The sequence below is a fragment of the Dioscorea cayenensis genome, unplaced genomic scaffold (assembly GCF_009730915.1).
Source record: "Dioscorea cayenensis subsp. rotundata cultivar TDr96_F1 unplaced genomic scaffold, TDr96_F1_v2_PseudoChromosome.rev07_lg8_w22 25.fasta BLBR01000412.1, whole genome shotgun sequence".
NCBI lineage: Eukaryota > Viridiplantae > Streptophyta > Magnoliopsida > Dioscoreales > Dioscoreaceae > Dioscorea > Dioscorea cayenensis.
In genome coordinates, this window is record NW_024086803.1 from 1 (window position 1) to 24548 (window position 24548).

General features: G+C 34.0%; 1 protein-coding gene across 1 annotated transcript; it reads right to left on the reverse strand.

Annotated features, from left to right (window-relative positions):
* Window positions 1-14388: 14388 nt before the first annotated feature.
* On the reverse strand, window positions 14389-16345 carry LOC120254295 (probable WRKY transcription factor 74). The gene is made up of 4 exons (XM_039262420.1): window positions 16224-16345; window positions 15397-16116; window positions 15153-15278; window positions 14389-14835 (listed from the first exon to the last, which is right to left on the reverse strand). Exons 2-4 carry the CDS (start codon window positions 16089-16091, stop codon window positions 14691-14693), a joined length of 966 nt encoding a protein of 321 aa, XP_039118354.1. The 5' UTR covers window positions 16092-16116; window positions 16224-16345; the 3' UTR covers window positions 14389-14690.
* Window positions 16346-24548: the final 8203 nt, after the last annotated feature.

The window sequence follows — 24548 nt, forward strand, 5'->3', positions numbered from 1 at the left end:
ATTTATATAAAGTTCGACTAAATAAAAGTTTGAGACATTTTGAAGTATGTAGATATTGGTTTTTTTTTTAAAAAAGTTAATACATCTTAAAAATAATAGTAGGATCCGTTTGGATCACGGAATGGTAATAGTAATTAGAATAGTAATGATAATAGTAATAGGAATAAAAGAAGTTGTTTGATTTGAAAAAATAAATATTATGAATGAAAAAAATGAGATAGAGAATTATATGTAAATTACTTTAATGCCCTTAATATAAATAATGATATCTTATATATAAAATAACTACATATAAATAAATATTTATATCATATAATTCTTATAATTAATTATTTAGAATTAATAATTTTTTTTATCATTATCCACTTTAATTATTAGAATTAATTAGATTACATAATTATTATTGTTCAATTTATTTGATATGAATAGTTAAAATTAATATTTCATTTTAACCAAGTTTATTTTCACAACTATTGCCCATATGACATTATTAATATAATTAAATATTTTATATGTAATAGATAGGACGATAAAGCAATAAGGGCAAAAATGAAAATCTCCACCTCAATCCAAGCATTACCCCCAATTTACAAAGTAATGCTAAGAGCTTTTTCAAGACTATCACATGCCTTATTCTTTGGAATTCTGACCATAGTTGGAGATACCCAAACATGGGCTTGGATGAGTGGGGGTAATGTTTTTCGTACCTAGGGCTCCATTTCCCCCATCTAAATAGACTGTTAGAGTTCTAGTAGATTTGAAGAAAATTTAGTTTTCTTTATACAATATAAAATTTTTATTAACCTATTACACATGAAGCATGATAGTAAATTTTTAATTATTTATGTTAATAGAGTCTACGGTCCATAGACCCTAACCTAACGTAGTCTAAATATATATAGTTGTTACACAAATTGCATGACATTGACACCATATCGCAGCAATTTTTTTTACTAACGCTTTCTCATAAGAATTTGAAACTATTTTATATTAATCAATTTTTAAAAATATTTATGAAAATAAGTAGTTAATTTAATAATTTTAAACATCTTTCTATTAAGCGGTTTGTGTTTTAACTTTTGCGGTAGTTTTACATGATTTTTTTTTTCTGAAAAAACACAACAAGGTCGTTTCTTTTATACAGTAAATAATTTGAAAAAAATATAAATTTTTGTTCGAATTTTTTTCAAAAGTATTTATGAAGCTAAATGAATGAAAGAGAGACGAGAAGAGTGAGTCGAGAGAAAATGTTTACAGAAAGTAGGGCTGTTCAAAAAAACCGGTTAAACCGTAAACCGGACCGGACCGGTTTTTTTTGAACCGCCGGTCCGGTTCCAACCGGTTTCATTATTAACCGGTCCGGTCCGGTTTTGAAAACCGTTCTGCACGGTCCGATCCCGGCTCGGCTTTTTGGAACTGCTGGTCTAAACCGGACCAGGGCCGGTTTTGCCTGCTTTAGTTATTTTTACCTTAAACTCTCTCTCTATATATATATATATATAAATTTTCTATTGCTAATGAAGCTGATTGTTTGTTTTTAACTCTATATATTAAATGGCCACTCTATTAATTTAATTTTAATTCATAAAAACCGGATCGAACCAGATTGGACCCTAATTGGTCCAAAATGGTTCAAACTGACCGGACCGGTCCAAAAACGGTTTGGACCGGTCCGGTTTTTCTCGTTATTTGGTCCGGTCCGGTTCCAATAATAAAGAAACCGTTTAACCGGTCCGGTCCGGTTTTGGACCGTGCACAGCCCTAACAGAAAGCATATGTTTATTGCAAACTCAAGCCAAGGATGATTACAAGGAAGTGTACTCCCTCCCTTTATTAACAGAATAATTAATAGATTGTATCATAGGTATAAAATCTCAAAAATATACATTACCATTAATATAATGCATTAATTTTTCTATTAATAATATCTCATTTTCAAAGGCATCTTTTGCTATGGATTTTTGAAACACTTCTTTTTTGTATTCTTTTTGGACTATTTCGGATGCAATATAACTCTTACCGGATCCAGTATCTATTATTCCACTAATATGTAATTTAAATCTATCAGCAAATACTATCAAGAAATCAATACTCAATAAATTATTATCTCTATACTCAATTAAAAAAAAAAATGATATGCACATTATTATTATTATTAAAAAGTTTTTTACGCTTAAAACTAGTCCATGAAAAACTAATATGCCCTACAAAGCCAATTTTAGTTATTGTTTAATAATAAAATAATTTTATTTCATTGTATACATAATTATGGGTATTGTATAATTCATGTTTGATGATATATTACTATGGGCTTGCATTGTATAGATTTCAAGTTAATGATGGAGATCATTAAAGAAAAACATGATTATCTATGTTCCTTGCAACCCAAAATTGTTCACAACCTATGAGATAAAATATGATTTTGTATTCATTATTGGTTGTCATATGTTGTACTATTATATGTGATAGAGTGGTATGTCTCAGCCACTAGAGTGGAGACTCTTAGTAACATTGTGGATATTTGTAGTTGACAAATATTGATCTGGACCATATAGAACTCTTAGACCAAACACTATCATAGAACAAAAGAGTTATTCTGTTACAGAAAGTCCTTATTACCTGAGGATGTTATTAAATTTTATGTATAAATTATATTACTTTTATAGTGTCAACCGGTAATGCTAATTACAGGCTATATACGGACACATGGGTTATATAATAAATATATGAAGGTTTGTAGTCATCTAAGATGGGATCTATCACTCCTATTGTAGAAGAGAATATTCTAGATTTTGTTTCTTATGTGTTGGATAAAAATCCGTCTGGTTAATTTTTTGAAAGTATTTTATTATATATATATAATATATATTATTATACATTTTTCTTAAATTGTTTTATGTCCAATAATGTAAAGAAACACACATATAAGTGGAGATCGACAGTGCCACTGGTGGTCTAATTATCCCATTTATATGGAATATTTATTGATAGAAGGACTAACATGTAAAATATTATACTGGGGTCTCACATATGAATATCTTTAATCTTTGGATTAAATTGCAATTTATTGATGAACATGATTGTGATTATAAAATTAGTATGGACTAATTTGATAAAAATGTAGTAATCCTAAACGGGTCCACGCTATATGTTCTAACCTTATCTGAATATATATACTCCCTATAAATATGTGATATGAGATTAGGGTTTCTCAATTTAATTAATTTGTGATTGCCATCAAAAGACGGCTATGGTAAAAACCCTAATATTCGCTTGGAGCAAAAGAAGCTATCACTTCTTACGGATCAAGGTTGAAAAGTTTGAGAACATTGCGTGTGTGCGTTGGAGGATTTTGCGCTTGTGAAATCTCTGTGAGGTAACCCTGATCTTTCATATATATATTCATGTGTTCGTGTGATCGATCCTTGATAATTAATCAATTGTTGATTAAATATCAATTAATTGTAATTGATAGTCCTAATTTGATTAAAACGATTTTTCCTAACCCTAATTTGATTATATCTACTATTTTCTAATAGTGGTACTAGAGCAGGTTCCATGAATACATGAATTATGTCTTATTTATAATTTAATACATAATATTGTTTATGTAAAAAATTGTATGTCCTGATTCAAATCGAATAAAAATTTAAAAAAAAAAATTACACACAGTCAAATCATAATCGAATTGGGACAACAAATGGTTAAAATAAATAAATTTCATTATATTTGGATATATTCAAGATAAGTGCAGAAGACATTTTTGAGATAATTTAAAATGTTCAAATCACAAGATCAGCCGAGAGCACAGATCTCGAGTTGATCTAAAATATTCAAATCACAAGATCAGCTGAGAGCACAGATCTCGAGGTGATCTAAAATATTCAAATCATAAGATCAGCCGAGAGCACATATCTCAAGGCGATCTAAAATATTTAAATCACAAGATCAGTCGAGAGCACAGATCTCGAGGTGATATAAAATATTCAAATCACAAGATCAACCGAGAGCACAGATCTCGAGGCGATCTAAAATATTTAAATCACAAGATCAGCTGAGAGCACAGATCTCGAGGTGATCTAAAATGTTCAAATCATAAGATTAGCCTAGAGCACAGATCTTGAGGCGATCTAAAATATTCAAATCATAAGATCAGCTGAGAGCACAGATCTCGAGGCTATCTAAAATATCCAAATCATAAGTTCAGCCTAGAGCACAGATCTCGAGGCGATCTAAAATATTCAAATCATAAGATCAGCCTAGAGCACGATCTCAAGGCGATCTAAAATATTCAAATCATAATATCAGCCTAGAGCACGGATCTCGAGGCGATCTAAAAATATTCAATTCATAAGATCGACCTAGAGCACGGATCTCAAGGCGATCTAAAATATTCAAATCATAAGATCAGTCTAGAGCACAGATCTCAAGGCGATCTAAAATATTCAAATCATAAGATTATCCGAGAGCACAGATCTCGAGACGATCTGAAACATTTAAATCGCAAAATTACCATTGAGAACGTATCTCAAGGCAAAAATACCAAATTACAAAAGTGCCTTTGAGAACATATCTCGAGGCATAAATGCAAAATTTACAAGATTGCCCCTGAGGACATATCTCGAGGCAAAGTGCTAATTACAAAATTGGCCCTGAGAATTTATCTCGAAGGCATAAAGACAAATTACAAGATTGCCCCTGAGAACACATATCTCGAGGCAATCTTAAATCTTAGGATAGCTCAAACACATATTCCGAGGCAATCATAAATTTCATGTAGCCTGAGAGCGGATCTTGAGGCGATTTGAGAAAGTACAAATCTTGAAGCGCTTGAACACACATCCCAAGGCAAATTGAGTTAAGTGATTAATAATAAAAAAATAAAATTAAATAAAATTAAAAAAATAATAATAAATAAAATAAATCAATATATAATTAAATAATAATAATAATAAATTCGAATAATAAATAAATTAAAAAAAAATTAAAATTTGAAATTTGAAATTATTTAAAAAAAGTAATAAATAAATATATAATAAATAAAATAAATAAATAAATAAAAATTAAATAAAAAAATTTAATTAGAAAAAAATCACAATCAGAAGTTGGGATTAAGTAAATTTAAAAAAATATATATATATAAATATAGATAAAAATAATAATAATAAAATAATAAAAATAGTAAAAGAAATAAAAAATAAATAATGAATAAATAAAATAAATAAAATATAAATAAAAAAATATATAAATAAATAAATAAGTAAATAAAATAATAAAATAATAAAATAAATTTTCAATTAATAAAAAAATAATAATAAAAAAAATAATAAGACTTTAAATTAAAAATAATAATAAAAAAAAAATCAATCAAAAAAATCAAAATAAAAAAGAAAAAAAATCAAATCAATCAATCAAAAATTTGAAATAAAAAAAATTAAATTTAAAAAAAATATAATAATAAGGAGATTTAGATTTGGTTGATTTGACGGAGGGTTGGTTCGGAAGATAAGATCCCATATTAAAATTTTTAAATTCTTGTTTGGGTTTTGGTTGAAAAAGATAAGCCATGTTGTTCTTTTAAAAGGAAAAAAAGCCAGAGAAAAAAAAAGGGGGAGAGGATTCGGAGAAAGAAGAAAAGAGGAAAAAGAAGACGAGGAAGACGGTGCGATATCTCCCCCGATTCGTGTTCATATGTATACGCATATAAAAATAAATAAATAATTCCGTGGCTGGTTGTCGCTACGTTGTCTGCCGTGTCGCCGTTGCCCTTATTCATCGTCGCGGCATGCTTGGTGGCTGAGATAATGCCGCCAAGCATGCCGATGCCGTCGTTGCCGCCGTTCATTGTCGGGGCATGCTTGGATGGCTGAGATAATGCCGCCAAGCATGCTGAGTTCGTCGTTGACGTCGCCGCCGATGCTCACCATCATCGTCGCCATGCACGCCCGGTCTTGGTTCTCAAGGATTTTTTTTAAGCGTGAATCAGGGAGCAGCGAGCAAGGTGCAGCATGTCAACATCCAAGCTTCAAAGGCTGTGGCTTTTGAGGCCATCCCCAGAACCTTGGCCCAGAACTGTGGAGTCAATGTGATCAGGACCATGATAGCTCTTCAAGGAAAGCATGCAAATGGGAAAAACGCATGGGTTGGCATTGATGGGAACACTGGTGCTATCGCCGACATGAAAGAATAGAAGATATGTGATTCATACAGCGTGAAAGCACAAACATTCAAGACTGCCATCGAGGCTGCTTGCATGCTTCTGAGGATCGACGATATTGTTAGTGGCATAAAGAAGAAGCAGGCTCCTGGAGCCGGTCCAACTTCATCTAAACCCAAGATAAAGGAAGAAGGTGATGCCGACAATGAGCAGATGATCCCAGAGTAGAAAAAAAAGAAATATGGCGCAACTAATATTGTGGTTTGCATTGCACTCCTTCATACCAAAGGATCTTCGAGAAACATGGTTGAAAATTTTTTGTTTATTTGTTAGGGTTTTCTCATGAGGTTGCTTCATGTGTCTGTCTACCCTTGACCAGTGGAGGCCTTCATTGTCACAGCTAATATTATTAATTTTCATCTCACTTAATCTATGAGATATTCATGTTTGTGAGATTTTAAAAAAATAAATAAAATGATGATCTAGAAGCATGCCATAATAAATAAATAAATAAATAAAAGGATGCATACATGCGCCAAAAAATAAAAAAATAAAAAAAAATAAAATAAAATAAAAAGGCGTGAATAAAAAAAAGAAAAGAAAAAGGCGTGAATAAAAAAAATAATAATAATAAAAGAATGAGAAAGCAGACACACATGCATGAAATAAAAAAATAGATATGAAAAAAAAATAGATAAGAAAATGGAGGGCATGCTATATATATAATAATTATAAAATAATAAAAATGAGCCACCGTTAAACAAATGAATGGATGCCAGTTCACGTGCATAAAAATAAGAAAATAAAAAAAAATAAAAAAAAATAAATAACATGCACGCAGACATGCAATGAAAATATATATATATATGTAAAAGAACAAAAGCATTCATCATTTTGTTTAAGAAAAAAAAATTAGAAAAAAAGCGGGCCCACCATCAACATGAATATGGGTTTCATGGCTTGAAAAGGAAATAAATAAATAAATGATAAAGATAAATAAAAAAATCATGTGACTCATGCATGCACATGTAACTCAGAATGTGATGTTGTTAGAAAAACATGTAATAATATGAGCATAGTAAAAAAAAAAATTGCACATAAAGCTCTAAAAAAATTGCATGCATGCCCATACATTTAGAAGCCAGGATCACTATGCATGATATAAGATAAAAAATTTTATTATGCATATATGCATGAGATAAAAAAATTGAAACGTGCATACATATGAAATGAGGGGCATGCATACAAAAAAACACATGCATGTTATATGCTCATGGCCCCTCTAAAAAATAATAAATAAATAAATATAACCCACTATGATAAGTGTGGATTAAAATAAATAAATTAAAATATATATCTAGAAATGATATGCAAGCAAATGAATGGCAGAGAAATATCGACTCGCTAATTTCAAAAGCAATGATAAGAGTGCTCATCTCAATGTCATGTAGCTAAATTTGTCTCAAAGCGTGAATGAGACATATTACAAAAAAAGAGGGTGACAACAAGACATGCAATATAGTAACAAGACACAATCAGCAGTGACTTGTTTATTTTAAAATGGCAACAAAAAAAATTGCAAAATGGCAATGCGGCAGGCAACGCAGTGACAAGGCACAGGCAGCGGCGATGATAAAATATATCTATATAAGTGATGTAATAAATATGTTTATATAATAAAATAACATGATTTAAAATTCGCAAATCTTCTTGCTCTTACTTGTACCTTTTGCCCTTAATCGGAGGTTCCTAAGATTTCTAATCTAGGGTAATTAATAGTAGAGGCTTGCCTCTATTAGGAATGAAAGAACCCACACAAAATAAATATGATATTTGTGCTTCGATATATCGTCTGATGTCTTTTCATGATGTCGGATGCGTATTTTCGATCCCACAAATATATATATATTATGTTATATTATATCTATTTAATAGATATATCTTGATTTGACATGTTGATTATTTAGATTATACAAACGTTTCTATCCATGCATGCATATTATATTAGCACCATCCATGCATGTATATTATATTATGCTAACTAATATGCATAAAGTTTTATGATCCATCAATGCATGAATATTATATTGTGATAATATGCATGCACTACTAGTTTGATTGATTATGTATTATGATTAACATCACATCCGATAATTAGTGGGATTTAATTGATAATTTGTATATTATTATATAATTTTTTTGATGTATTTAATATCAAGTGTGGGAGATAGAAATTATTTTATGAAAATATTTTCTAGAGCCCTTCCATTGTTAATAAATAATTATAATAATATTTTGAGATTAATCGAAGCCAAAAGGATAAGATTTTTCTTGAATTATTTTTTATTTTATTTATTTCATGGAGATGATAGGCATGTCATGGCTAGTGGGAGTATATCCTAAAAGGTTTGTTCTTACAGTTCACATGATATATCTAGACAATGGGTATACACTTGACCAATAAGACATAACGACCTGAAACAGATGGCTGATGTGTTATATTGTAGGCCAAATAATAATAAGTATCTTATAATTGTTATGAAATAGATATGTAGTATCTGCTTCACCTTAATTCTTAAATTATTCCCAAAGGAGTGTTTTTGTAATTGAGTGAAGTTCTTGTTTCTCACTAAAAGAACATATGTGATATATGTCAAAGTAGTAAATTATTTTTGTGAGATTTACCATTTTATTAAATGCCCAATTTAATCGTAGATGCATGTGATGTTTGTTGTGGAATTTGTCTTGATTGTTGGTTATTGTATTATTTGTAGACAACATGAACAACTATAGCCCACTTGTGAGACTTTTAGATGAGAATCGTCTCAAAGGTCCAAATTACAGTGACTGGAAAAAAATCTGAATATTGTACTTACTGCTGAAAAGTTGATACATGTTTTAGATGAGAACCCACCTGAAATGCCTGCATCTGATCCAGAAAAAGTTGTCATTGATGCTTACCTTATGGAATGAGCATGATTCTTTGACTAAATGTTACATGCTAGCGTCTCTTGAAAGTGGTCTTCAAAAGCAGCATGAGAAAATGACAATTTCAAAGGAAATAATGGAAAGCCTAAAAGCTATGTTTGGACAGCAGAATCGTTCTCAAGACAAGGTGCCATGAAAAGGCTTATGTCCACTAAGATGGTTGAAGGGAAACCAGTTCATGACTATGTCACGAAAATGATAGGTTTTATAAATGAATTGGAATCTCTTGGATCTGAAATGGATAATGAGACAAAGATAGATGTGATCTTATCATCACTACCAGAGTCTTTCAATCAGTTTGTTTTGAACTTCAATATGAATAATTTGGTAGTGACTCTTCCTGAGCTTCGCAATATGTTGCAAAGTGCTGAAGATTTGATCAAAAAGGAAAAGCCTATTGTCATGGCAACTGAAGAAAGGAAACCTTTGAAATCTAGGCCTACAATTATTAAGAAACTAATTTTTGTGAACAAGAAAGGCCCAAAGCAAGTCCAAGAGGGTAATTCAAAAAGGGTGAAGAACAACCAATCAGAGGATGTTTGTCATCATTGTAAAAAGAAAGGTCATTGGAAAAGAAATTGTTTTTAGTACCTAGCTTCACTCAATGACAAATTTTCGGAAGGTATGTCTAATATACTTATCATTGAAACCAATATGTTGGTAGGTTCTGCTAATTCCTGGTGTATTGACTCTGGGGCAACCTCTCATGTTTGTAATACATTGCAGGGGTTTCAAGAAAGCAGAAGATTGAATGAAGGGGAAGTGACACTATTGATGTTAACAGAGGTAAAGGTTGATGCCGTTTCCATAAGAACATTTAATTTAGTTTTAGAAGGAGGAGTTGTTTTATTTTTGAAAGATTGTCTTTATGTGCCTCAAATTAGAAGAAATTTAGTTTCTGTTTCTAAGTTAGATGAACTTGGATATTCTTATTTATTTCGTAATAAAGTTACTATTAAATTGAATAATAAATTTGTGACTTCTGGGTTTAAACAAGATGGTTTTTATTATCTTACTTCTTCTTGTGATACTATTGTATGTGTTGAAAATAATGTGAATGATAATGTGGTCTCAACAAAAAGAAAAAAAAGATAATATTGTTCCTACTTATTTGTGGCACCTAAGATTAGGTCATATTAATGCAGATAGGATTAATAGATTGGTGAAGGATGGTCCATTAGATTTTCTAAAAGTAGAACCATATCCAACCTGTGATTCTTGTTTGCATGGAAAGATGACCAAATTGCCTTTTACTGGAAAAGGTGTAAGGGTTTATAATGTCCTAGACTTGATACATTCAGATGTATGTGGCCCCTTAAATCATGTAGCTAGAGGAGGATTTGCTTATTTTATCACATTTACTGATGATTACTATAGATATGGATACATCTATTTAATGAAACATAAATCTGAATGTTTTGAAAGGTTTAAAGAATTTAAAAAATAAAGTAGAAAAATAAAAAGGTAGAAGTATTAAATGCCTTCGTTCAGATATAGGTGGTGAATACCTCTCTGATGAATTCAGGAACTACTTAAGAGGTAATGGTATTTTATCTCAACTTTCCCCTCCAAGAACAGCACAACATAATGGTGTCTCAGAAAGAAGAAATCGTACTTTATTGGATATGGTACGATCTATGATAAGTATGACAGATTTGCCTTTATCTTTTTGGGGTTATGCATTAGAAAACTAAGTGTAAGACACTTGAGGATATGGGGATGTCCTGCACATGTTAAGAGACAAATTGTTGATAAGTTGGAATCTAGAACAGATAGATGCCTATTTGTAGGCTAACCAAAAGAAACTTTTGGATATTATTTTTATAATCCTACATAACAAAAGGTGTTTGTGAGTAGGAATGCAATTTTCCTCGAAGATGATTTTGCAACTAGTTGTAATAAGACCAATAAGATTGCTTTAGAGGAATATGTTGGGTCTAATGAAAATTATTCACAAGATGAATACATCCCTAATGTTATTGATAAGCCAAGTGTTCCAATAAGAAAAAGTTGTAGGATAATTCGTCCTCCAGAAAAATTGACTCTTTTGAATGAAACTTATGCTATGATCTCAGAAGAGTGCGAAGATGATCCTTACAACTATAATGGGGCAATGTTTGACATTGACAAAGATAAATGGATAGATGCCATGAGATTAGAAATGGATTCTATATATACTAGTCAAGTCTGGAGTCTTGTAGACCGCCCTACTGGGGTAAAAACAATTGGTTGTAAATGGGTCTATAAGAGGAAAAGAGGACTAGATGGAAAGATAGAGACCTATAAATCAAGACTGGTTGCAAAAGGCTATAATCAAAAGGAAGGAATTGATTATGAGGATACTTTCTCCCTAGTAGTGATGCTTAAATCCATTAGAATCTTATTGGCTATAACTGCATACTATAATTACGAAATCTGGCAGATGGATGTAAAGACAGCATTCTTGAATGGATTTCTTGAAGAAGAAATTTACATGGATCAACCTAATGGATTTGTATCCAAAGGGGAGGAACATAAAGTATGCAAGCTTAATAAGTCTATATATGGACTTAAACAAGCCTCTAGAAGTTGGAATATCCAATTTGATGAAACAATCAAATTGTTTGGTTTTACTCAAAATCCGGATGAAGCTTGTGTTTATAAGAAAACACAAGGGAACGCTATTACTTTTCTTGTTCTTTATGTTGATGATATACTTCTCATTAGGAATGACATAGGAATGTTATCTTCAACAAAATTATGGTTGTCGAACCAATTCTCTATGAAAGACTTGGGCGAGGCTTCATATATTTTAGGCATTAAACTATATAGAGATAGAGGTAATAGACTTTTGGGATTGTCTCAGTCTAACTACATTGAAAAGATTGTGGTCAAGTTTAACATGCAAGATTCCAAAAAGGGGTTAATATCTTTTAGACATGGAATTATTCTTTCTAAGAAAATGTCACCTCAAACTGATGAGGAGTTAGAGAGAATGAAACATTGCCCGTATGCATCTGTAGTTGGGAGTTTGATGTACGCAATGTTATGTACAAGGCTAGATATTACTCAAGCAGTTAGTGTTGTGAGTATATATTAATCTAATCCTGAAAATGGCATTGGACTGCAGTTAAGCATACTCTTAATATCTTAATAGGACTAAACATTATTATTTGATATATGGTGCGGGTCCATTAAAGGTTGATGGTTACACTGATTCAGATTTCCAATTGGATCCTGATGATAGAAAGTCTACATCTGGATTTGTATTTACTTTAAACAATGGGGTTTTTAGTTGGAGAAGTTGTAAACAGAGTACTGTAGCCGATTCCACAACTGAAGTAGAGTATGTTGCAGCCTGTGAAGCAGCAAAAGAAGCAGTATGGATCAAGAAGTTTATCCCAGAGTTGGGCGTTGTTCCTACTATAGAGTCTCCTATCACTTTGTATTGTGATAATGATGGATCAATTGCACAAGCTAAGGAACCAAGGGCTCATCAAAGAACAAAGCATATAGAAAGAACGTTTCATTTAGTAAGAGAGATTGCTAAACGAGGAGATATAGAGATAACGAAAGTCGCTTCCTCAGAGAACGTAGCAGATCCATTAACTAAACCTTTAAGTCAAAATGTGTTTGAGAAACATTTAGATAGGATGGGTTTGAGATTTGTGCCTGATAGGCTTTGAGTGTAAGTGGGAGACTGAAAAACTAGTATGCCCTACAAAGCCAATTTTAGTTATTGTTTAATAATAAAATAGTTTTATTTCATTGCATGCATAATTATGGGTATTGTATTATTCATGTTTGATGATATATGACTATGGGCTTGCATTGTATATATTTCAAGTTAATGGTAGAGATCATTAAAGTGAGAGATGATTATCTATGTTCCTCGCAACCCAAAATAGTTCACAACCTATGAGATAAAATATGATTTTGTATTCATTATTGGCTGTCACATGTTGCACTACTATATGTGATAAAGTGGTATGTCTCAGCCATTAGAGTGGAGACTCTTAGTAACATTGTGGATATTTGTAGTTGACAAATATTGATCTGAACCATACAGAACTCTTAGACCAAATACTATCATAGAACAAAAGAGTTATTCAGTTACAGAAAGTCCTTATTACCTGAGGATGATATTAAATCTTATGTATAAATTATATTACTTTGATAGTGTCCCCAGTAATGCTAATTACAGGCTATATACGGACACATTGGGTTATATAATAAATATATGAAGGTTTGTAGTCATCTAAGATGGGATCTATCACTCCTATTGTAGGAGAGAATATTCTAGATTGTGTTTCTTATGTGTTGGATAAAAATCCGGCTGGTTAATTTTTTGAAAGTATTTTATTATATATATAAAATATATATTATACATTTTTCTTAAATTGTTTTATGTCCAATAATGTAAAGAAACACACATATAAGTGGAGATCGATAGTGACACTGATGGTCTAATTATCCCACTTATATGGAATATTTATTGATAAAAGGACTAATATGTAAAATATTATATTGGGGTCTCACATATGAATATCTTTAATCTTTAGATTAAATTGCAATTTATTGATGAACATGATTGTGATTATAAAATTAATATGGACTAATTTGATAAAAATGTAGTGATCCCAAACGGGTCCACACTTCATGTTCTAACCTTATCCGAATATATATACTCCCTATAAATATGTGATATGAGATTAGGGTTTCTCAATTTAATTAATTTGTGATTGCCATCAAAAGACGGCTGCGGTAAAAACCCTATTATTCGCTTGGAGCAAAAAAAGCCATCACTTCTTATGGATCAAGGGTAAAAAGTTTGAGAACATTGCGTGTGTGCATTGGAGGATTTTGCGCTTGTGAAATCTCTATGAGGTAACCATGATCTTTCACATATATTCATGTGTTCGTGTGATCGATCCTTGATAATTAATCAATTATTGATTAAATATCAATTAATTATAATTGATAGTCCTAATTTGATTAGAACGATTTTTCGTAACCCTAATTTGATTAAATCGACTATTTTCGAACAGTCCAATCTATGAAAAATGACACAAAACACTACCCAACCTTTTCGGTTTGCATCTAACTGGACCTCAGTAAAATTTTCCAAGTTTTTATAATAAAAATAAAAAAGAAAGCATAAATTCAGGAAAGTGCTATTTGATTGCCTCCAGAGAAGTCCTTCACCTGCAAATCCATACAAAACTCAAGAATTCCAAGTTTCCTAGTCAACAGTATCAGGCACATGTTCAACAATAATCCAGACATGCATTCATGGAAACTTCACTCACCAAAAGTTTGACCATCATGTTGTACAACTTCATGGAAACTTCATCAACCAAAAAGAAGCATGAAAGTAATGCATTGGAAAAGCACTTGGTTCGCACCGAATAATCGATCGATTGTTCTTGGTTACAGTTAGCAGATCGATCCCGTTTCGCATTCCACTGATTGTTCTTGATTTGAAAATGTACATGTTAGAGGAAGAAAGAGTGATTGAATGCCCGACCACCTAGCATTTGGTTGAAGCAGGATACAAAAACCACATCTATGTGTGCGCAGACTGTGTTACTGAATTCGTATGGTTGTGCTCGCCCTCGTATGTGACAATGAGCATTGATGGATCTTCCAAGCATCTTTCGACATGCTTCCTCGCAGGGCAGCCTCGCACACTGCTACATTTATAGTATCCCCTGCATAAAATTAGAACTCGTATTCCATTAGCTTCAATTTAAACAACATCGAACTATACAAGATGTATCTCAAATGTACTCAGAAACAACAACCACAACAAATTCCCGACACATTTGTTACATACAAAGACTTTCACTCATGCTAATCACTGGAATGCGCAAGACAAGTAATGATTGATTTTTCGGTAATGAGATGAAGCAATGAATAAGAGCAACATTTACAATTATCAACACTCAAGCACAGCTTGCATAAACAATTAGCGCGAACCGATTAGATATTATATCTAAAAGCAATGTCAACTGAATAAATCATATACCTAGGATGCGGAGAACCCTTGATCGGCTTTTGGCCGTACTTCCTCCATGAGAAATCATCGGGTGGGATATCGGCAAGCTTGTTACTAATAGCAGGAACTTTAATTGATCTTTTTACTCTATGCTTCCTACATTTTCATCATCAAAGGCATTAACATCAATTCAATAAAACACAATAACACTGATATGAGCAAGCTTCCTACAATGCCACAAGAAAATCCACGAGAATGAGCAACTTAAACTAACCGTTTCTTCGAACAATGACACCGGCCACTCGAAGCACACTTGCCACTCCCATGTTCCCCTTTACCAAGACACCTCCTCTGAGTATTTGCATGTAAATTCACAGGTTCAGATGATTGAGGACCACTAATTAAATGAAATGATTTGCCATCCAAACTAGCACCACTACCATCCATGCTCAATGAAGACACAAAGGACCTGGTTGAGGAACCAGTCCCAGTACAGCTAGAGTTATCAAACTTAAGATTAATCCCACTATTGTGCCTCCTAAACATTTCAGCCTGAAACCTCATCTGCTGCTGCTGTTGTTGTTGGTGGTGGTGCTGTTGCAGAGCATTCCTAGAAGCAGAACTCAAATCCAAAATTTGGTTTTGATGAACATTTTTGAGTACTCTAAGAGGTTGACAAGAAGAAGAGGAAGAGGTGGAAAACAGTAACTGGTAATCAAGGAAAGTTTGGTTTTGGTTTTGATCAAATGGAAAAAACTCTTCAGTTTTTTTAAACCTCTTAACTCTTGCATGACCCACACCATGACTGAGCAAAGAAATGACTTTCTTGAACTTAGACACAGCTTCATCAGTTTCAGCCATTAGAGTCCTGTAAGGAAGCTCATTGGACTGTGAGATCAGGTTGAGAACTCCATGGCAGCTCTCCACTGCAACTCTGTTTGCTTCTTCCACTTCTTCCATTTTCAACATCAAAAGTAGCACACACAATACCAATCTAAAATTCTCAAATACACAGAAAATCAGAGAAAGAACAACACAACATGAAATCAAGAGCCCAAAAATGAGAACATGATTGAACAAGATGAGAACAAAAGGACTGACCAAAGATTTGCTTCTCCACCTTCTCCTCCCATAGTTTCTTTGCAAGTGGCGGATGTTTGGAGCACCAAACAGAGAAGAAAGGTCTCATTCTCCATTTCTTTATAAATTTCAGAGAAAATTACTTGTTAGCCCCCTGGACTTTAGTGTCATTTCTTTATTAGTCCCTATATTTATTTGCATGTGTCCTTTAATTACAAAATAAATCAAAAACAAAGGATTTTTAATAAATACATCCAACTCTGGAAATTTTTTTAAAGTTTAATTTTTTTTTAAAAAAAAGATGTGGGACATACACATTACTAAAATTAAGATTTAGAAACTAACTTAGAAAATATCTATATTTAATAAAATATACAGGTTTTGAGAAAACAACAAAATGAGTTCCAAAAAGGACTGAATAAAACAAAGAAGACTTGTGGGGGTTGTTTCGGCAAATATATATTCCTAGTCTGACAAGAGGAGCAGCTTCGTCAGAGAGAGGAGGATAGTGAAGTAACACGCGCTTCACTGCATTGCGCGCCAACAACGTTCATGGACCGTACGATGGTGGTGGGACGATGATGATCCGACGGTAAGAGGAGATGGACGGTGGCGATTGTCTCGGTCGTTGGTGGATGGTGAGATCGGGCGGTGTGGGGTCCCCCGGAATCGCGCCTGATGCTTTCAAAGAAGTGGGGCCCATTGAGAAGAGCATCCCGAAGGGTGAGACGCGTCAGGGTTAGCCGTTGATGAGTGGGTGTCAATTGTTGGATGACAAGTGTGATTGTTTCTAATGTTGGTATGGCACGTTTCGCCTAGCTTGTTGACTAAAACAGCCGTTGTGGGGGCCCTGCATGGTGGGGCCCATTTATTGGAGGTACATGGTTGACTACAACCAGGGGACCACCTTGGGGTGGGGGGTCTGTTTTTGGCCTTTGTTTCTACAGTAGTGAACCGTGGTGGAATGACCCACCCTAAGAAATGTTCACATGCTCTAACAAAATTCATGTTTCCTTGTATGCCTTGGAAAAAGCTTTATGTTTTTTTAGGCGGTGTCTATTGGTATTTAGGTTTATGTCATAATATGATAATAGTTTGAATTAAAGTAAAAATATATTTTTAAGAGTATAAGTAAAATTATATATGAATAGTCTCAATGTCATACGTGTACATCGGGTCTCATTTTTCACTGCTTTTTATCAAGTTTCACGCAGCATTCTATTTTTCTTAACGACCTAGTTGTTCATCTTGGGGAATATTACTAAGTGAAAACATGACATGAATTGAGCTGTTTACACCACTTTAGATGGACTTATATCAGCTTATAAAAAATTACATATCTGAATAAGATTATGAAGCCATAAAAAAACCTTAAGGAAATTTAAAAATATATATATAAAATTATAACTTTAGTTCTCTCTTTCATGGTGGTGTAATTTATGTATTAAAGAGTTCATGTTAACCTAGCTCACTTAGAAGAACACCTTTACATTTTAAATCTAGAGATGTTTATAAATCAATTGTTAGTTTATAATATAACAGTTGTTATTGATTTGGTTCCCCCTCTCCCTGGACAAACCCCTTCTATGGCGCAAGCCTAACCCCTCTCTTCCCTTGCTTATAAGTCTCTCTCATCCTACAACTTTTCCTCTATGTCGCAAGAAGGCTCACTCTCATGCAATACTAGAAAGTCCATTGATTTTGAAACATAACTCTATTTACAAATAAATACTACAAAGTATATCTTCCGATTCTAAGAAAAAAATTGGGAGAAACACGCTAAAAATTAAATCTTTATAATAAATTTCAACCTCTTCATCAAATTAAATACCAAACAACAAAAATTTTTCTTCTTATTCTAATTGTCTGAAAGTCATCCCAATAAAAACAAATCCTAAAATTAAATAACTTGACCACTAGATTCTAATACCAGAAAGAGAAAACAGAATTACCAGAGATGAAAGCAGCCTTTGCAATGAGTCAATCTTGGAGATCTTGTCCGAAACCATATTGTTATTGGAGTTTGAGGGTAGTTTGGCAACGACGGGGCATGATAGCAAGGATAAAGGGTAATGTGTGGAGAAGAGGGAGAATGGATTGGTAGCAAGGAGTGAAAGCGGGGTAGGGGGAAAAGGATTTGGTGGCAAGGGCGAGCGCACTGGAAGGGGAAGGGGTCTAAGAGGAAGAAATGAAATTAAATATATTTAAATCTATTTATATGTATATATATATTTAATTTTTTTATAAAAAAAATTAAAAAACAAGGCCTAACAGCCGCAGCCTAGCGATTTGGCGCTGGACCGACCTACAGCAGTAAGACCACATGACATTGTTTTTGTGTTTCTTCATTCTTCATTATAAAGATATATATATAGAAAGTATCGTTTTTGGTTTTTTATTATTCTATAGGTTCAAATCCTATCTTATATCTTTGTTTTTAATATATCCATATGTATACCAAATTTAAAAAAAACTATAAATTATCTTTTTTTTTTTCCATATTTTCTATTTTTATAAAAATATTTTTTTATTTAAAATACGAAATTGGACAATGCCTTTTGTTTTGTTTTGTTTATTTATTTATTTATTAATGGCAAATGCCACAAGCACATATATAGTCATAAACATACGCACAATTTTGAATTAATTATTTAGCCATGTGCCTTTTACAGCGATGGTATGGGGATTGGGTTGCAAGCTCTCTTGCACATTAGGATTCTCTGGCATCACTGCCTCCAGTGTATTTTGAACTTGAGTAATGAAAGTTCCGCAAAGCAAATCTGACACAATAGAGCCAATGCCATTGGACCAAAGACCCTTTGGTTAGGTTCTATTTTGTTATGCAACATTGTTAGAAGTAAAAAACATGGGAAGCAAAAAATAAAAAAACAGACAAATGTACTAATAAAAAGGCAAACTTGGACTGCTCTAACCCTTCATTTTTTATCTTCAAACCTAACTAAAGTTTCCTTTTCGCCTTATTCAATGCAATATGGCCTACTTTTGCTTCATTTCTTTTCTATTAAACGTTTCAATTTTCGTTTCCAAGAATTATCTTGGCTAGTGTGATCACCAAAGCTTATTACTTTAAGTTGCTTGGTTTGATTTTTCACCTCTTCTACTATTTTCAATATGGATTCTTTGGATTCATTGATGATATTCAACTTTTGAATTAGATCGTATATTATTCTTCTAGTGATAGTCCAACTTTACAAGTGCTTCTGACGTTGTTTTAACATTACCAAATTGTCTCGTGAGTTTATTTCATATGCATAGAAAGCTAGCTATATATAAGTTATTACAAATATGATTGTTACACAATTGATAAGAATGAAGAAAAGGTTGTTATGATCTCCTCTAATCTAACAACAACTAGTGATAAGAATATCAGATATATCTGTCACTTAGTTGGAGTTCCCATATCTATTGAAGTACGAATTACATAGGAATTTGTTACTCATGGATGTCCTTGTCAACCAACCATATTTCCTTTGATATTTGTGTGAGATCACTCCATGATTTATGGGACTTCTTATTACTCCATGAACTCACACATTTGATATCAAGCTAATACTGTTGTGTGTTAATATAAAGAAGTTATGGAATAAAGCTAATGAACTTTACATAGTTTTAGAATTAGCTTTGCATGCACTTGAAGCATCGAAAATTTAATTTGACATTGTTTTGATTTGTTGAACTCGGTTGGTGATTTTAAGGAAATTCTGTGGGAGGCAAAGGAGGACTTGAGAAGCAGAGGACTTTGCCTTGTTCCTAGAAGGAGAGCCACTGGAGGCGGAGGGAGACGGCGTAAAGGACCTCCATGTCATCAGGAAAGCCATCACGGAGCTGGAGAAGGAGAGACTTGTCGTCCTAGGAGAGGGACCAGCCATGGCCGTTGGGATCGTTTGGCGGAGTGCGAGCAGGAAGATGATTAACGATGATGATAATGCGATCCTGGGTGAGGGGCAAGGAAGCATTGGAAGAAAGCTGTTAGCGTGGTCCTCATCGTTGAGCTCAGAGACAGGGTTAGAACCGTCATGACGCAGGAGAGGCAACATGGGCAAGCGACTCAGCGGGCGGAGATGATGGAGAAGTTCCCAATGGCGAGATCGACATTTGTGTAGGATTTGGACATCATGTTGGCTAGGGGTTCAGAGGGAGAGGAAGGACATCAATGGGGAAGGGTTGGGAAGGAGAAGAGAGATGATGATGAATCTTGGAGGGTGCTTGGCTTTGTTTTTGGGCTTTTTATTGTTGGGGATTTGGAGACGGTGCATGAAAAAAAAAAAAATGGAAAACAGTAAAATGTTTATCATTTTCCATGCTAAACATGGAAAATGGTAAACATGGTACCATTTTCTAGTTTATTTAAGCAAAACGATACACATGTTACCATTTTGCTTAATTGTGTATTTTTTTTTTTCTAAATTTGGCTATTTAAGTAATTAAAAAATATATTATATTCTAAAAAAAAGCCCTTGGAAGAAGCTTTTTTGTTAAAAAAAATGGTAAGATCGATAACATTTGCTTTTATAACTTTATGTTATTAAAATTCTCATCCCCAAATTGCACATAGCAAACTCGATTAGAATCTTGAATAAGAGAATTAAGACAAGAACTAACATCCTCTATTTGTAATGTAAAATGATGATTAGAGGACATCTTCACTTTTCCAATTAGGTTTTGTTGGCAATCTCTAATAGTGCAAATTTTTTATAAGCCTAGGAACATAACAAACATCATCAATACACTATTTGAACCAATCTTTTGATGTAATATTGAGGTTCTCTTTAATTATAACTATATTCTTTATATTATTTTTGAACTTCATCTCAGAACGAAAAGTATCATCCAGTGTTGAGAAAAACTCCTCGATAAGTGCTTGTGTATAAGTAATACGAAGTATTTTTTTCTTACATTGAACCTTACTTTTATCAGATTTATCTCTTAATCATGTATATTTGTATTCTTTTGTGCATGTAGGGTTGTGGAGACAAAGTTGGATGAAAAAAAGCAAAAGTAGATCATGGACGTGACTGTGATGAAGTTCTTGTATCGAACAAAGGTGAAAACACAAGTTGTTCTCAAAGATATGTGGGTGTGTGCCAACCTCCATTGTGCTCAAGAGAATACACAAAGTGGAGGGGCACAAAGGCAGTCACACTTATTTGTTCCGACTCGTGCATCATTAGCAAGAGCTTCGTCAATGTGGTATCATTGAAGACGCGACGCGATCTACTGCATGGATGTGTGCTGACACGTCCGTATATGCGTGTAAACCGCAAGTGCACGGGTGTCAAAATAATAATCCCAGATAAGTGGGTATCGTATCCGCAGAGAGTAGGGAATAAAGACACTCGAGTTGTTTCTTAACTAATGTGGAAGATGAATAGTGATAAGTGTGACAAAATATGAAATAACGAAAATAAAAACAACAAGATAGAAGGCACAAATAAAGGAGAAGGTAAGGCAATCGATAAAGATGTGGTACCCGGATATTGATCCGCCTAGGACAATCGTTTCAAGTGCAAGAACTCTCTATTATACTTCCTAATTGATGCAACAATAAGTCATGAAAATCCTTAATTGCATGATCCCAAATCTAAGGTCAACCATGCCTAACTCTCTACATGTCCCAGAGGAAAGATTGAATAACCTCTCAACCTCGCACTCGCATAGAATTGCAATGAGCTCTAGGGATTCCAAGTGATAAACCATATTCCTATGTATAGACCTAACCCTTTGGTCCAAGTGAAAGATCCCTAGCCACAATTAAGCCCTAGGTGCTAAAATCACCTCAACTCTTCACTCCGTTGCACTCGCAACTAAGCCCCAGCGGAAGGTCATCCCTTAGCACATTCACTCTACTATAGCCGCAAAGAAATCTTGGAACGTGGAGGTAGGATAGATCACACCGGAGGGGAAAGAGGACTCACCGCTACCTCTTGACTCACCCTCTCAACCCTCTCCAATCTAGCTTTGTCTAACTCTCATGGTGTGTCACTCACTTACAAGAGTTACCAAGAAGAACTCTCAACCCTAGTGTCAATCTAGATGAGTATTCATACAATCAAGTCTCCAAGATTGGAACTCACAATAAACATCAATTAATTGAAAGCATAATAAAGAGGTTCAATGAAACGAATACATCCTAAGGTTCACAAATACCCAAGTACCCACTAGGGGTATAGCTCTTCATGGAGATAGATACAATCAATGAAATTGAATGTAAAAACAAAGCATCCATAGAACCCTCTCGTTAGTCATGGTGATGGTCTTGTGGAGAGTTCTCTACTCGTCGCAAGGGTCCCTTTGTCTGGCCTAGGATACACCTCGCCGGATAGGTGCCGACGAAAGCTCTCCCACTAACCTTCTTCCAAACGGTGCACAATGTCGGAGCCGTAGAACCTCTCTAAAGCTCTAGCCAGTACCTCTCAAAACCCTAGCCATCGCCTTCTCTCAAGTTGGGGAAATGATGGAGAAAAGAATGTTGAAATCGGGGCTGAAATCGGCTTTTAAAGGGCTGGAATCGGGAATCCACACGCTCGTGTGGGCGCCCCCGTGGATTTTTTCACACACCGTGTGGAATTTCCACTGCCTTGTGTGGATTCTCTATTTTTCTGTTTTTCTCAGTGGTCAGTAAAACAATCTTGCTATAATATCTTTGCTACGAGTGTTTTCTATAGTACCACCTCTCTGATCTGAGACACGAAATACTCCCGAATCCATACTTTCATTGAGGAGTAGCATAAGCAGGCTACGTTTACATCGTGGATCACCTTGCTTCTTCAATAACGGACATATTACGTGGAGATCTTGTTCTATATGCACAAGTCGGAATGCTTGAAAGTGACCGCCCTTGTGCCCTCCAAATAGTTGTGCTAACTTTCAAGTACGAGGGAGGTTAGCACACATTCCTGCATCTGGAACCCGACCTATGTCTTCATGTTTGAACTTTAGCAAGATTTCCTCCAAAATTAGTGCATTGCGATCCACATTGGCTTTTTTCTCTCTTAATCAGCGTCACAACCCTACCTGCATAAAAGTAACATAAATACACCCATATTAGCATTAAAACCCGAGAAAAGTAATGCTCAACACAAGGAAAGAATGCTTTTCATTCTTATCGCACAAGCACTACAGCTTTTGCTTGTCCTCAAGCAAAGATTAAAACATTATCTGTATAGATAAAGGAAACATTGGAAGTGCTTGGCCTTAGGTTCACCAAAGCATACAAAGAGTGCATTCTACAAGTACGGCAAATTTCAACACTAAATACGAAAAAAATCAATGCTCTAGCTAAAAAAACTTGAATAAAAAGGACGACAAACCCGAAATCGTGTAAGTGTGTGAACTCACTCAAGTCAACCCAAAGTATACTCCTCAAAGTTCTACGTACAAGGGACTTATTTATCTACAAAAGGTAACATAAATTCAAAAAGGGTAGTAGCTTCACACATGCTCTAAGGTAGCCCTTTCCAAAGCGGCCGATAAAGTGGCTTTTCACACTTTCGAGGTGGTAGCTCTTTCTACCAGGGTGGTAGCTTTCACACATCCCATGAGATAGCTCTTTCTCTCATTAGGGCATAACTAGTATTTGACTTATGAGAGTAGCTTCATACATCATAGTTGGTAGCCCTTTCCACCCAACAAGCACAACTAAACAACAAAACTATTTTGTTCTTTCTTTTCATTTTTCCAATTTTTTTCAGAATTAACACAAGAAACAACTATAACTAGTCCCTTTTACATCAAACATGAGTTTCCAAAAGAGTTCAAAGAGTGAGTAGTACAACAAGTGTCAATCGGGCAAAAATTCCTAGAAATTCAATAAAAAACTAGAGCATGAAAATATTCAATGTTAAAAATTCTCCTAAACTAAAGAATACAATCAATGCAACTAAGGTGAACCGCAATTGGCTATGTGAGCATGTATATCAATCAAAACTACTATAAAAGAGATGCGTGCACTATGAAACTCCCCCCCACACTTAAGTTGTACATTGTCCCCAATGTACACATGCAAGCTCATTCATAATGTAAATCAATTAAATTCAGATGTGGGAGAAACAATCAAAACAATATTTCCTCTGACTCCTAGTGTTGCATTTGATGGAGCTAAGTCCTTGGAAGTGTTGTTCCAACGGGTTGTGAAGCTCACACGGCCAAGTGCCGAAATACCTTGGTTGTGCCCATGACAAAGTCTCAATTCCCATGATGACAAGACCATTTGCACGCATACACGAGGGGGTTCAGTAAAGCTCAATAAAAATAAAACAACTCGAGTATATAAAAGATGAAGCAATAAATACAACTCGAGACAGCGAAATAAAAGATAAACTCAGA